General features: G+C 35.5%; 1 protein-coding gene across 2 annotated transcripts in view; it reads left to right on the plus strand.

Moving 5' to 3' along the window:
• The window catches only part of CFAP54 (cilia and flagella associated protein 54), a 324,342-nt gene that overhangs the window by 67,813 nt on the left and 240,363 nt on the right, over positions 1-16,166 (plus strand). For both annotated transcript variants that reach the window (XM_068971780.1, XM_068971781.1), the window contains exons 20-22: positions 7,676-7,852; positions 11,811-11,903; positions 12,168-12,353. In XM_068971780.1, coding sequence (XP_068827881.1) covers positions 7,676-7,852; positions 11,811-11,903; positions 12,168-12,353 — 456 coding nt within the window. The remainder of the gene's footprint in view (positions 1-7,675; positions 7,853-11,810; positions 11,904-12,167; positions 12,354-16,166) is intronic.

The raw sequence follows: 16,166 nt of genomic DNA on the forward strand, positions 1-16,166 counted from the left end.
TGACTAAGCACAGTATATGCAGTCGGTAAATGTTAGCCATTATTATTACTACCACTTCTATTCTGTCTTCCACTTTAAGCACTCTGGGATATTCTGTTTTGTCATATCAGAATAATTTTTGGTACTTTCGATAGATTCTTCTCTATCAAACCACATTTTTTTCTGTCTTTTCTGTTAGATCTTGTAAGTTGTATATTTTATTCTCAGCAATATTCTTTGTTAGGATTCTTGGATATGACTTAACCTACTTTTTATCTCTTTCTGAAATGTACATAATATTGTTGAGAAGCCAGAATATACTTTGAGAGATCTACTAGATGAGGAATAAATATGGCACTTTATCATTCCAGTCTTATGATTCTTATCATGCCCTTCAAAGTTGCATTACATCTTTCCATAAGTGTTCTGCTGCACTGTGGATGTTAAGGCATTTTCAGATATATTTAACATCAATCTGTCCTTATAAGCATTGCATACACGCTGCATGCATGCTAAGTTGCTTCTGTCGTATCTGTCTGTTACCCTATGGACTCTATGTAGCCCGCCTCTCCTCTGTCCATGGGATTTCCCAGGCAAGAATACTGGAGTGGGTTGCCATGGCCTTCTCCAGGGGGTCTTCTCGACCCAGGGATTGAACCTCTGTCTCCTCTGGCTCCTGCATTGCAGGCGGATTCTTTACTGCTGATCCACCGGGGAAGCCGTTTTAAGTCTTGAGTAACTTATAAAAAGCAGTAGGTCACATGTTCTCTAATGGGAACTGTAGGGAGAGAGACTGCATTCAAACGATTGTACTTTGGACTTCAGTACTATTGTGGCAATAAAACAGTATGGTTTTTTTTGGAATTATTTTTTGAAATTGAAGTGTTGTTGCTGTACAATAGTAATGTAAGTAAAGTTATGCAGTTGTATCTGACTCTTTGCGACCCCATGGACTGTAGCCTACCAGGCTCCGCTGTCCATGGGATTTTCCAGGCAATAGTACTGGAGTGGATTGCCATTTCCTTAAGTAACAGGTGTACAATATAGTGATTTACAACTTTTAAAGGTTCTATTCCATTTATGTGCATGCTTAGTTGCTCAGTTGTGTCTGACTCTTTGTCACCCTTTGGACTGTAGCCCTCTAGGCTCCTTTGTCCATGGAATTTTTCAGGCAAGAGTATTGGAATGGATTACTGTTTGCTTCTCTGGGGGATCTTCCCAACCCAAGGATCTAACCTGTGTCTCCTGTATCTCCTGCACTGCAGGTGGATTCTTTATCTACTAAGCACTGGGGAAGCCCTACTTCATTTATAGTCCTTATAAAATATTGGTTTTATTTTCTGTGCTGTACAATATATCTTTGTAGCTTATTTTATTTTAAATTAAAAATTATTGGAGTATAGTTGATTGACAGTGTTGTATTAATTTCAGGTAAACATCAACAATCTTGGTTTGTAGTTTTCTTCTCTTGTATCATACTATCCTTGTCTGGTTTTGGTGTCAGGGTAATGCTGGCCTTGTAAAATCAGTGTGTAAGTATCCCTTTCTCTTCAGTTTTTTGAAATAATTTGAGAAGGATTGGTGTTAATTCTTTAAACTTCTGGCAGGAATTCACCACTGAAACCATCTAGTCCTGGACTTTTCTTTATCGGGAAGTTTTTGATTACTTATCCATTTTCTTACTTATTACTAGTATGTTTGCATTTTCTGTTTCTTTATGGTGTTTCACTGTTGGTAGGTTGTATGTTACTAGGAGTTTATCCACTTCTTCTAGGTTATTCAGCTGTTGGCACATAATCGTTCACAGTAGTTTCTTATGATTCTTTGTGTTTCTATGGGATCAGTTGTCGTCTCATTCGTTTCTTTAATATATGAGTCTTTCTCTATTTTTTATTCATCTAGCTAAAAGTTGTCAATTTTTTTAATCTTAAAAAAACAGCTTTTGTTTTAGTTGAGCTTTTCTATTGTCTTTATGGTGTCTGTTTTATTTATTTCCCCTCTGATCCTTGTTATTATGTCAACTAACTTTGATCTTAGGGTTTTTGTTCTTCTATTTCCTTGAGGTGTGAAGTTAGATTTTATTTGTGATCTTCATTCTTACAGTGGATATTTTCACTATAAACCTTCTCTTAAAACTACTTTTGCTGAATCCTGTAAGTTTTGGTATGCTGTGTTTTCATTTGTCTTAAGATACTTTTTGACTTCCCTTTTGATTTCTTTTTAAATTAATAATCTTAAAAACTGCTCAAATGTATTTTTGGCCATTGAGCCTGTAATCATATTTTTTCTCATTTGATTTATGGATAAGTTAAATTATATTCCTAGATTTCCTAGTATTAAATCATCCTTTTATTCCTGAGGAGACAACATAATTACAGTACACTATTCCTTTAATATATTATTAGATCAGTGAATTAGTATTTTATTTAGAATGTTTACATTTGTATTTATAAAAAGATTTCTCTATGTTTTTAAGTGCAGTCATTTTTTCAGATTTTGTTATCAAAGCTGTAATAGTTTTAGAATATTATTTCAGAAGCTATCTATCTTTCTCTGTAGTTAGAAATTTAACAAATGACATTCAGTTCATTGAGATTTGAAATATTAACTTTTAATAATATCATTTAAGATTGACACTTGTGGGAAGTAGGTTTTTGGATATCTGAGTTTCTTTCATCATTATTGCTATGTCGAGGTTTTTCTGCTTTTGTATTTTTTAGTTAGCTTCTGTATTTCCATCTCCAGTGATCAGTGATAATGTGCATCTTTTCATCTGCTCACTGACTATTTGTGTTATCTTCTTTGGAGAGATGTCTGTTCAAACCCTTTGTTCATTTTTTTAAAATTTATTTTTTTATTGAAGGATAAATGCTTTACAGAATTTTCTTGTTTTCTGTCAAACCTCAATATGACTCAGCCATACATATACATATATCCCCTCCCTTTTGAACCTCACTCCCCTCTCCCTCCCCATCCAACCCCTCTAGGTTGATACAGAGCCCCGTTTGAGTTTCCTGAGCCATACTACAAATCCCTGTTGGCCATCTATTTTACATATGGTAATGTAACTTTCCATGTTATTCTTTCCATACATATCACCCTCTCCTCCCCTCTCCTCATGTGCATAAGTCTATTCTCTATGTTTGTTTCTCCATTGCTACCCTGTAAATAAGTTCTTCAGTACCATTCTTCTAGATTCCATGTATATATATGTTAGAATATATTATCTTTCTCTTTCTCACTCACTTCACCCTATAATAGGTTCTAGGTTCATCCACCTCATCAGAACTGACTCAAATGCATTCCTTCTTATGGCTGAGTAATATTCCGTTGTGTATATGTACCACAACTTCTTTATCCATTCATCTGTTGATGGACATCTAGGTTGCTTCCATGTTCTCAGTTCAGTTCAGTTCAGTCACTTAGTCGTGTGCAACTCTTTGCGACCCTGTGAACCACAGCACTCCAGGCCTCCCTGTCCTTCACCAACTCCTGGAGTTTACCCAAACTCATGTCCATTAGTCAGTGATGCCATCTAACCATCTCATTCTCTGTTGTCCCCTTCTCCTCCTGCCTTCAATCTTTCCCAACACAGGGTCTTTTCAAATGAGTCAGCTCTTCGCATCAGGTAGCCACGTTCTAGCTATTGTAAATAGTACTGCAATGAACAATGAGATACATATGTCTTTTTTCAATTTTGGTTTCCTCAAGTAAATCCTTGGTTCATTTTTTAATGGAATTTTTTCATTATTTTTATTTTTATTATTTTATTATTTTTTTATTATTGCGACTGTTCTTTATATATTCTGAATACAATTCCTTTATCAGGTATATGATTTGCAAATATTTTGTTCCAGTCTGTCAGCTGTATTATTTTGATGATATCATTTGAGGTTTTTAATTTTAATGAATTTAAATTTATCTGCTTTTTCTTTTGTTGGTGTGCTTCTGGTGTCATATCTAAGAAAGCATTGTTTAACTCAGTTCAGTTCAGTTCAGTTCAGTTCAATCGCTCAGTTGTGTCCGACTCTTTGTGACCCCATGAATCACAGCACGCCAGGCCTCCCTGTCCATCACCATCTCCCGGAGTTCACTCAGACTCACGTCCATCGAGTCCGTGATGCCATCCAGCCATTTCATCCTGGGTTGTCCCCTTCTCCTCCTGCCCCCAATCTCTCCCAGCACCAGAGTCTTTTCCAATGAGTCAACTCTTTGCATGAGGTGGCCAAAGTACTGGAGTTTCAGCTTTAGCATCATTTGCTCCAAAGAAATCCCAGGGTTGATCTCCTTCAGAATGGACTGGTTGGATCTCCTTGCAGTCCAAGGGACTCTCAAGAGTCTTCTCCAACACCACAGTTCAAAAGTATCAATTCTTTGGCGCTCAGCCTTCTTCACAATTCAGCTCTCACATCCATGCATGACGACAGGAAAAACCATAGTCTTGACTAGATGGACCTTAGTCGGCAAAGTAATGTCTCTGCTTTTGAATATACTATCTAGGTTGGTCATAACTTTTCTTCCAAGGAGTAAGCGTCTTTTAATTTCATGGTTGCAGTCATCATCTGCAGTGATTTTGGAGCTCAAAAAAATAAAGTCTGAAACTGTTTCCACTGTTTCCCCATCTATTTCCCATGAAGTGATGGGACCGGACGCCATGATCTTTGTTTTCTGTATGTTGAGCTTTAAGCCAACTTTTTCACTCTCCTCTTTCACTTTCATCAAGAGGCTTTTTAGTTCCTCTTCACTTTCTGCCATAAAGGCGGTGTCATCTGCATATCTGAGGTTATTGCTATTTCTCCCAGCAATCTTGATTCCAGCTTGTGTTTCTTCCAGTCCAGCGTTTCTCATGATGTACTCTGCATAGAAGTTAGATAAGCAGGGTGACAATATACAGCCTTGACACACTCCTTTTCCTATTTGGAACCAGTCTGTTTTTCCATGTCCAGTTCTAACTGTTGCCTCCTAACCTGCATACACGTTTCTCAAGAGGCAGGTTAGGTGGTCTGGTGTTCCCATCTCTTTCAGAATTTTCCACAGTTTATTCTGATCCACACAGTCAAAGGCTTTGGCATAGTCAATAAAGCAGAAATAGATGTTTTTCTGGAACTCTCTTCCTTTTTTGATGATCCAGTGGATGTTGGCAATTTGATCTCTGGTTCCTCTACCTTTTCGAAAACCAGTTTGAACATCTGGAAGTTCACGGTTCATGTATTGCTGAAGCCTGGATTGGAGAATTTTGAGCATTACTTTACTAGCATGTGAGATGAGTGCAATTGTGTGGTAGTTTGAGCATTCTTTGGCATTGCCTTTCTTTGGGACTGGAATGAAAACGGACCTTTTTCAGTCCTGTGGCCACTGCTGAGTTTTCCATATTTGCTGGCATATTGAGTGCAGCTCTTTCACAGCATCATCTTTCAGGATTTGAAATAGCTCAACTGGAATTCCATCACCTCCACTAGCTTTGTTTGTAGTGATGCTTTCTAAGGCCCACTTGACTTCACATTACAAGATATCTGGCTCTAGATTAGTGATCACATCCTCATGATTATCTGGGTCGTTAGGATCTTTTTTGTACAGTTCTTCTGTGTATTCTTGCCACCTCTTCTTAATATCTTTTGCTTCTGTTAGGTCCATACCATTTCTGTCCTTTATTGAGCCCATCTTTGCATGAAATGTTCCCTTGGTATCTCTCATTTTCTTGAAGAGATCTCTAGTCTTTCCCATTCTGTTCTTTTCCTCGATTTCTTTGCATTGATCACTGAAGAAGGCTTTCTTATCTCTTCTTGCTATTCTTTGGAACTCTGCATTCAGATGTTTATATCTTTGCTTTTCTCCTTTGCTTTTCGCCTCTCTTCTTTTCACAGCTATTTGTAAGGCCTCCCCAGACAGCTGTTTTGCTTTTTTGCACTTCTTTTCCATGTGGATGGTCTTGATCCCTGTCTCCTGTACAGTGTCACGAACCTCATTCCATAGTTCATCAGGCACTCTATCTATCAGATCTAGGCCCTTAAATCTCTTTCTCACTTCCACTGTATAATCATAAGGGTTTTGATTTAGGTCATACCTGAATAGTCTAGCGGTTTTCCCTACTTTCTTCAATTTGAGTCTTAATTTGGTAATCAGGAGTTCATGATTTGAGCCACAGCCAGCTCCTGGTCTTGTTTTTGTCGACTGTATGGAGCTTCTCCATCTTTGGCTGCAAAGAATTTAATCAGTCTGATTTTGGTGTTGACCATCTGGTGATGTCCATGTGTAGAGTCTTCTCTTGTGTTGTTGGAAGAGGGTGTTTGCTATGACCAGTGCATTTTCTTGGCAAAACTCTATTAGTCTTTACCCTGCTTCATTCCGCATTCCAAGGCCAAATTTGCCTGTTACTCCAGGTGTTTCTTGACTTCCTACTTTTGCATTCCAGTCCCCTATAATGAAAAGGACATCTTTTTGGGGTGTTAGTTCTGAAAGGTCTTGTAGGTCTTCATAAAACTGTTCAAACTTCAGTTTCTTCAGCCTTACTCGTTGGGGTATAGACTTGGATAACTGTGATATTGAATGGTTTGCCTTGGAGACAAACAGAGATCATTCTGTCGTTTTTGAGACTGCATCCAAGTACTGCATTTTGGACTCTTTTGTTGACCATGATGTCTACTTCATTTCTTCTGAGGGATTCCTGCCCGCAGTAGTAGATATAATGGTCATCTGAGTTAAATTCACCCATTCCAGTCCATTTTAGTTCGCTGATTCCTAGAATGTCAACGTTCACCCTTGTCATCTCTTATTTGACCACTTCCAAGGTTGTGAATATTTACTTCTATATTTTCTCCTAAGTATTTTATAATTTTATCTTTTACATTTGGGTCCATAATTCATTTTGAGTTAACTATTTGTATATAATGTGATAAATGGTTCCCTCTTTTTTCTTTTGTACATGGATATCTAATCATCTAAGCACTGTTTGTTTGAAAGGCTATTCTATTTTCTATCATTCAATTTTAGTTTTTACATGAGTTTTTGCTTTAACACTTTATCAGTCTTTGCTTTTTCATTTAATATTAAAGGAGTTTAACTCATTTACATGTATTATTGTTGATTTAGTTAGTTTTACTTTTGAAATATTTAGATTTTCTGATTTTTATTTTTATTTTTTGTTTTATTGTTGTCACTAAATGTGTAATCTTTGAAAAGGTTATTGCCTTTCCTTTAGGTTTATAGAATAGATATTTGTATATTTCATTTCTTTTTGCTGATAGTAAGAAACCCTCAATAATATTAATTTTGTAAACCACATATACCAATGATCATTACTTGAGAGTCATATTTCAAGTTGCACTAAGTGTAAATATACAATTCATAAGTATAAATGCAGATAATTGTTATAAAATTTTTTTAAGGACAGTGAAATATGATGGCAGATATTCAGAGGACTTGATCTGAAACTGAAATGTCTTATATTAATGTATAATAATAATGATAAACATGTTAGACATACAGTGTAATTGTCTTAATAGCTATTTTTTACTTGTCCTTGTTTAGTAGTTAGTTTTTACTTCTGGAATATCATTCAATGCTTGAAATATGTATACTACCGAGGCCCAAAAAATACATATATGAAGATAATGTTATTTAACATCACCAGAATTCTCCAATAAAATGAAATTCAAGCTCTTGAAATGTATTTTCCTGTTTTCACACTTTATCATAGGAAGCATATTCTTTGATTGAGAAGACTGAAGCAGAACAAAGTATACAATATTCACATCAGAAATATGTGGAAACTGCCAAAAGAAAGAAAAGCAGAGTCCCTCCTCCACCCATTCTGCTCTCCCGAACTTACCGTTCTGTGACATTAAAACCTGCCCCATTTGTTTCTGATGTTAAGGTATGGTTTCCATTTTGATCTTTACCTCAAGGAAAGCATCAAAGGTACTTCAATAACTGTAACAATTGATGTTTTATTGGTTTCAGCACTTGGATAATCTTATTTGTAAACCCTGAACACTGAGATTAGTATTTTAATATCTTAAGTAAATTTAGTTTCTTCATGACCCTTTTGCCTTTATGCGATTTCCCCTTTGGCTCCGTATAGCTTTACTGACACCCAAATATATAATAAGGAGAAATAAGAGAGAAGCATTTCTCTCGAAGTACCTTTATCACTGTAACAGTCACACACTGATATACTAGAGTGCTCAGTATCAAGAAGGTTTCATTAAAATAGAGTCAGACACTTGAAGGGGATAAAAGTTACTCTGAGAACCAATGTTGAAGACAAGAAAATTGAGGGGTGGTGAATTTAGGGGCTCTTTGTAAAGTTCTTCTGAGTAAATGAGGATTGTTTTAATAAAAGGCTTCCCTGATAGCTCAGTTGGTAAAGAATCCACCTATAATGCAGGAGACCTTGGTTCAATTCCTGGGTTGGAAAGATCTGCTGGAGAAGGGACAGGCTACCCACTTCAGTATTCCTGGGCTTCCCTTGTGACTCAGCTGGTAAAGAATCTGCCTGCAATGTGGGAGACCTGGGTTCGATCCCTGTGTTAGGAAGATCCCTGGAGAAGGCAAAGGCTACCCACTTCAGTATTCTGGCTGGAGAATTCCATGGACTATATAATCCATGTAGTCACAAAGAGTCAGACTAAATTTTTATTAAAAGAGTCTTTTAATAAAAGCAAACAATAATTCCATTCATATTATAAGTCATAGCTCTATGTGTTTACTGAAGCTCTTTCTCCCAGCCCCAGTGCCTTGGAATTAGTCTGTGTGTGACTGTAACTTGAGATTTAGTTTCCTCACAAGCATTTGGTTCCATCTAATTCATATTTTAAATATTATATTTTCCTCTTTTGGGTGATGAACACATGCTCTTTGATGTTGTATAAAAAACAAAGTTGTTTCTTTGATTATCCTTAGGATGTTCTGTTTGAACTTACACTGACTTGATACAGTGGAAAGGGCATGGGCTTTGAAGTGAGACAAATACAGACATAAAATTCTCGCTCTAGCACAGCAGTATGACCTTAGGAAATCTAAATATACTTTCTGAACCTTTCTTAAATTTGTTTTTGTTACTTTTTCATTTGTAGAATGTTTCTGCTGTGAAAACTAAATGAGATATTATATCATATTGTTGACATGTTAACCAAGGTCCCTACATTTCTTGTATTAACCTTATGTAACAAGGTTTGCTAAAATCAGTTAGTGATGTTATACTCTGTGATTATATTATCTGATGATTTTTTTCCATAACTTCTGTTCAGTGATCATTATTGAGTGTCTGTTATCTGTTAAGCTCTATGTGAGGTAAAGTATAGAAGTAAATACAAATAAAGCACGATTCCATTTTTTGAGGAGTTTTAGACTAATGGGTGGAGAAGGCAGTGGCATCCCACTCCAGCACTCTTCCCTGGAAAATCCCATGGACGGAGGAGCCTGGTGGGCCGCAGTCCACGGGGTCACTAAGAGTTGGACATGACTGAGCGACTTCCCTTTCACTTTTCACTTTCATGCATTGGAGAAGGAAATGGCAACCCACTCCAGTATTCTTGCCTGGAGAATCCCAGGGACGGGGGAGCCTGGTGGGCTGCCATCTATGAGGTTGCACAGAGTCGGACGCAACTAAAGTGACTTAGCAGCAGCAGCAGCAGCAGCAGACTAATGGGAGGTGGACGTCAGTGAGAAGTAATACCGCCTTCCTAATGCCTTATAATTGAAAGAATAGTAACAACATTCATCTTTTACCCAACTGTGCTATAATAAATGCATTATTGCAATTTCTAGCAGTATTAAAATTCAACTTTGGATCTGGGGGATCTGTTTTAAGAATAAGGATTCATTGGCTTCAGAAATTCAGGATAGAACTAAGACTGGATAATTTCCCAAGAGTTTTTGTTTGTTTTTATGTAAATATTTGGATTTATTTAACCAGGTTCTTATTTTTTATGTATCTCAAATTAGTGACTAGTTTATTTCATAATGGTTAAAAATAGGAAGACATAAGAATCCCACAGTTGACCTGCAGCTGTAAGACTTGTAACTCAGCACATGATGTGAAGCTGATGTATGTTCTGTTGGGAGAGTTGCATGCTGCTGGAAATGACACCTTCTGTTACCTACTCCTTAGCACTAGATGGTGCTGTGGGCTTAAATACGTTTTCTAGTTTGTGATTTCAGCCATCTTTTGTTTTACCAAAATCCTCTTGTTAAGGCATTCTTTGCATTAACATCTGTTTTAATAGTTGAAAATATTAATGTTATTTATAAAATTTTACTTTCAAAATTAGTGGTGATTTTTCCATTGTGTCCTTACTCTTAAATAGATTCTAAGGACTTACTCTTCTTATATAAACTAAGATGTTTTCATCTGGGTAACAAAATAGAACTATAAAGCCTGCTTGCAAAAATGCTTTTAGAGAAAACTTACTCTTCAAATTCCGTAGAGCTTCAAAATATGTAGAGCTTCACTTAGAGCAATAATGATCTAGGTCATAAAACAGTACATTTCTTCCTTTTTTACCTCTATGACACTTTTTTACATGAAAAGTCAAGGAAAGTTAGTTTCTAAGTTTTTTTTCTGAGAGTCATGCTGAGTTTTTTTTTTCTCTTCTCCTGGCCTCCATCTTTCAAGTTCCTTCAGTGTGTTTTCTGTCCTTGAAGTTCTACCTTTCCTAGTGCTCTTTAATCACCTGAAAAATTTTCTTTAAAAACACAAAAGTTCGGCTGTTTTGCACTAGGTATTCATATTCATTGAGGGAGGCAGGCTTGGGTAGATGTAATTTTTTTTTTAAATGGTTGATTATGTACAAACTGTATTTTAAAAAACGATCCTGTTACATAGTCAGAGTGGAGAACTACTTGTGCAGACCACACACAATTAGTATTTTTCTGTTGACCCAGAGGGAGAAATAGCAGGCGGAGCTGTAAGAGGCTGCTGCTTCTGAGACAATTACATTCCCCGTCCCCTACCCTTTTTTTCTAGTTTTAGAAGTTGAGATGTTGTGAGGTGGGGCCTTTGGGGAAAAGAGAATGAAATGCCACATTGATGACGACCCCTCCATCACCTACCCCTGGACAGTATACCTACTAATGATGCTTTTTTTTCCTAGGTATCACCTCTCCCCCTTTCCCTACAGTGAGAATAATTCATGATGATGAGGTATCTCCATTATTTTGACGTTTTGGCAAAAAGACCATTATTGTCTAACCATTTAGTCAAGTTTTAAGTTTGCTTTTTTTCTGTGAAATTTGCATTTTGCTTTTGGTTTACATCTGTATTTAATAACTATCAAAGGAATACAATGTTTCAGAAAATTTATAGACCAGAGGAAAAAATATTACCCATAATCTTACCATTTTATCATCCAAACTCTACTATTCTTATTTAGAAACATTTTCTTCTAGGCTTTTTCATATGCATGCTTACATTTTATGTAAAGCACTACAATTTAGTGCCTTGGTTCTTTTACCACTTACTTTTTGTCATTTATTAAATAAAATGTGAAAATCATTTCCATGTTGGTCTTTCTGTCATCAAGATGAGCTCATCTTTGGAGTCACTCTCTGCCACTGTCTGAACACTGCTTAACACATAGGAACTGTCACTTCATAGTAGCTAAAAGTAATTAATAATGAATAATATTTTAGTCTTGGTCCCAGGTAAACTATATTTGTATTTTTAAAAAGTATAAACCTAAGTGTCTTTGTAAACTGAGGTTTCATATTTTAAAACTTGAATAGTTATATTTTTGTATAGAAAAGTATTCCTTTTGCCACATCATGATAAAAGAAATCAAATGCTGTGTTAAGCTGACTAGAGATGACAGGCTCATCTCTCTCCTTGGCAGGTCTGCTGGTATTGCATTTTGGGTCGCAAAGCGGAAGGAAGCTATGGAAAAGTAAGACTAAACAATAATCATCTCCCAAACTCAGGAGAAGCGGTATGTTGAACTGAAAAAACCTTTGAATGTCAGGAAATCTTACCAAAAGTCTTATTAATTACAACTGAGTGTTGCTGTTTTGTTTTTTTTTTAAATGTAATCACTGTCTCAGTGAATTTCTCTTGATTTTGACTTGAGTCATATCTAAAATCTTACAGTAAATGGAAAGCTTTTTTTCTAACCTATAAAGATCACTTAATTATATTAAAAAACCCCCTTACTTTAATTTTCCGTGTATAACTTGAAATATGTTTTTGTTAATAGATACCAGCGGATGGCAAAAGCGTTTTTGAGGTAAAAGGTTTAGAAACCAATGAAAAATACGTCTTTGCAGTTGCAGCTTACTGTTCTAGTGGAAAGCTGATTGGTGATGCTGTTGGTGAGACAACTAAACCAATTCTGGTTTACCCACCTCTTTCTGCTGTTACTACTCGGATGTTATTGACGCAGGTAGATGAGATTTCTCCTAATTTCTTCCTCTATTTTTTATACTGTTAACCAATTACTAAGTAATTTCTGATGAAAAAACAGTCACAGCACATATTCTGAAGCTCCTGTAATACATATTTTCCTTGACCACAGTTTAGTCTCCTAAAATATAAATCATTATTTCTCTCATTCCTGAGTTTGCTTTATATAATGACATTTTTTTCCTGCACTAAATAACATTTAAATGCAACATGTACTGATTTTAGAATTTTGGAAATAAATGTTGCCTGTTTTCCTGTCAACCAGTAGCAGTTCTTAACCTGAAGCAGTTTGGGCCCCCAGGGGACATATATCAATGTCTGGAGACATTTTTGGTGGTCACCATCTAGAGGAATGCTACTGACATCTGGAAGGTAGAGGCCAGGGGTGCTGATAAGCATGCTACAATGCAAAAGACAGCATTTCCTTCCCTCAACAGTGTTATCTGGTCCAAAATGTCAGTAGTGCCATGGCTGAGAAGCCCTAATCCAGAGATATCCTTTTCTTTGCAGGCATATGTATACATTGTTGTTTAGTTACTAAGTTGTGTCCAACTCTTTTGCAGCCCCATGGACAGTAGCCCACCAGGCTCCTCTGTCCATGGGATTTCACAGGCTAGAATACTGGTATGGGTTGCCATTTCTATCTCCAGGGGATCTTCCCCATCCAGGGTTCAAACACATGTCTCCTGCATTGGCAGGAGGATTCTTTACCACTGAACCACTTAGGAAGCCTGTATATATACAAATACACACATATATATGTCTACACACAACATGTGTGTAGACACATATACACGTTTGTGAATTTATGTATAATATATAATTTTAGTCATAGTGTACATATTATTTTACATCCGATTGTTATTTACTACATAACTGACTTTTTTTCCATTCCATTAAGTATTGTTTCAAAACATAATTTTTAACATTTGTATGGTATTGCATTTTAAAAATGTCATAATGTAGTATATATATATGTGTGTGTGTGTATATATACATGTATACACACATACACACTGGAATACTAGTCAGAAAAAAAGAATGAAATAATGCCATTTGCAGCAACACGGATGGACCTAGAGATCATCATACTTGAATGAAGTAAGTCAGAAAGAGAAAGACAAATACCATATGATATCACTTATATATGGAATCTAAAATACGACATATGTGAACTTGTTTATGAGACAAAAGTAGAGACTCACAGACACAGAAGACAAACTTACGGTTACCTAAGGGGAAAGGGAGTGGGGGAAGGACCAATTAAGAGTTTGGGATTAATAGATATAAACTACTGTATGTAAAATAGTTAAACAGTAAGGTCCTCCTGTATAGCACAGGGAACTGTATTCAATATTGTGCAATAAACCATAATGGAAAAGACTATGAAAAAATAGAATATGTGTCGATATAACTGAATCACATTGCTGTACACCAGACTCTAATATAACATTATAAATAATTATTCTTCAATAAAAAATATATATCAGTTGTTTTACAATATTGTGTTAGTTTCAGGTGTACAGCAACATGATTTATATATATATGTATGTATTTTTTCAGATTACTTTCCGTTGTAAGTTATTTTAAGATATTGAATATAGTTCCTTGTACTATACAGTAAGTATTAATATTTGATGATTGTTTATTTTCTGTATAGTAGTTCATATCCGTTAATCCCACACACGTAATTTATCCCTTTCCTCCTCCTTTTCTCCTGTGGTAGCCATGTTTGTTTTCAATGTCTGTGAGTCTGTTTCTGTTTTGTAGATAAGTTCATTTGCATTGCATTGTAGATTCTACATGTAAGTGATACATAGTATTTGTCTTTCTCTGCCTTACTTGCTTTACTTACTATGATATTCTCTAGGTCCATCCATGTTGCAGCAAATGGCAATATTTTATTCTTCTTTATGGCTGAGTAATATTCTATTTGCATGCGCGCGCGTGTGTGTGTGTGTGTACCTCACATCTTAAACCAATCATCTGTTGTTGGGCACTTGGGTTGTTTCCATGTCTTAGCTATTATAAATAGTGCTGCAGTGAAGATTGGGGTCCATGAATCTTTTCAAATTATACTTTTCTCCACATATATGTCCAGGAGTGGGGTTGTTGGATCATGAACTAGTTCTGTTTTTAGTTTTTTAAGGAACTTCCATCCAGTTCCCATAGTGGATGTACCAATTTACATTCCTATCAACACTGTAGGAAGGTTTCCTCTTTCTTCACACCCTCTCCAGCGTTTATTGTTTGTAGACTTTTGATGATGGCCATTCTGACCAACGTGAGATGATGCCTCATTGTAGTTTTGATTTTATTTCTCTAATAATTGGTGATATTGAGCATCTTTCACTGCATCTATGATTATTTTCTTAGGATCGGTTTATAGAAGTGAATTTTCTGGGTTCATAGAGACAGACCTGAGTTTAAGATGCAGATCCTCACACTAGCTGTGTGATATTAGTCAATTAACCTTCATCTATGAAGTAGAATAATAATAATAGTTACCTCCCAGAACTGTTATGAGTATTAAATGGAATTATGCACGTGAAACATTTAACCATAGCACTTACCCCACAGTAGGCATTTAATGAATATTATTGTGGTTCTTAGTTATGGATATACTTGTGAATTGACATTTTTGCTGAAATAATTGCCTGACTTAAAACATGTCACCAGTGAATGGGATTCAAGAAAAAAATGACTCATTGACCCAAGTCTCAAGCATATAATTTTAAGTTTATTGTTGGCTCTTCCAAATTTTATCCCATTTCTATTGTGCTATTTTTCCTCTTAATAGTTGATTAGTATTATAGGCTAAAGTCTAACTGGAATTTTATATTATCATATTTTTCAAAGAAAATTTAATTGAGAGAATTGCTAGGATTTGTCTAGCATTGGTTTAGCATGTCATTTGGGCTCATGGTTTTCTGATGTTTTGATTTCTTTGGAATCTAATATATATCCTAATTTGCAGTGATGGAGTTATTTCAAAGTAAGGCACCGAATATTTCATCAAGATTTAATTTTTCTCCAGGGAGTGGTTTGACTCTTGGGCTTCATTTGGCATAACTTTCATTGAAAGTTAATAAAACGAAGTCCTAGCTATACTGCTAGGATAATGAGAAGTGTCATAAAGTAATGGCCTGTGTTTCTTTACTGATACTGTATTTGCAGTACGGTAGTTCATTTATGACAGTCTAAAATCATTCTCTCTCATAATGTTAAGTTGGATAAGCAAAATTTCCTCCATTTAAAATTTGAGTTTAAGCTTTTAAATTTTAGCAGGAAAATGTACCTTTCTTTTGGAACTGTGATGAAAAGCTGCTGTTTTTTGTAAGAGTAGCTAGTGTTTAGTTTCAAGATAATTCTGTTCTTTAAAAAATATTATTATAAATATTTTATAGTAAAATATGGAGTTACTTTGCTAAATGTTTATGAATAACTTGGCTTAGAGTTTTTGGTTGTACTTTTTATTAAACATTATTTTATAAATAAAAAGTCTATAAAGTCAGGTGAATCTTTACTAGATTTTTCTCTTACTGTAGAAAACTATAATAATTTAAGCTATCTGGAAAATGTTTTGAGGAACCTTTATGAATTATATATTATCTACATTTATTTTCCAATTTCATTCCCTTTATAGCCTCATTTCTTTTTATTATTCCCTTTTAAGTTGGGAATGACTAGATAATGTGATATAAAATATAGACAATTAGAAATCTGTGAGCAGGATTGTAGGATTTTAGGCAAATTGCTTGGTCTTAATTTCCCTATCTGTAAAACGGATACA

Source organism: Capricornis sumatraensis, chromosome 4 (assembly GCF_032405125.1).
Source record: "Capricornis sumatraensis isolate serow.1 chromosome 4, serow.2, whole genome shotgun sequence".
Lineage (NCBI taxonomy): Eukaryota > Metazoa > Chordata > Mammalia > Artiodactyla > Bovidae > Capricornis > Capricornis sumatraensis.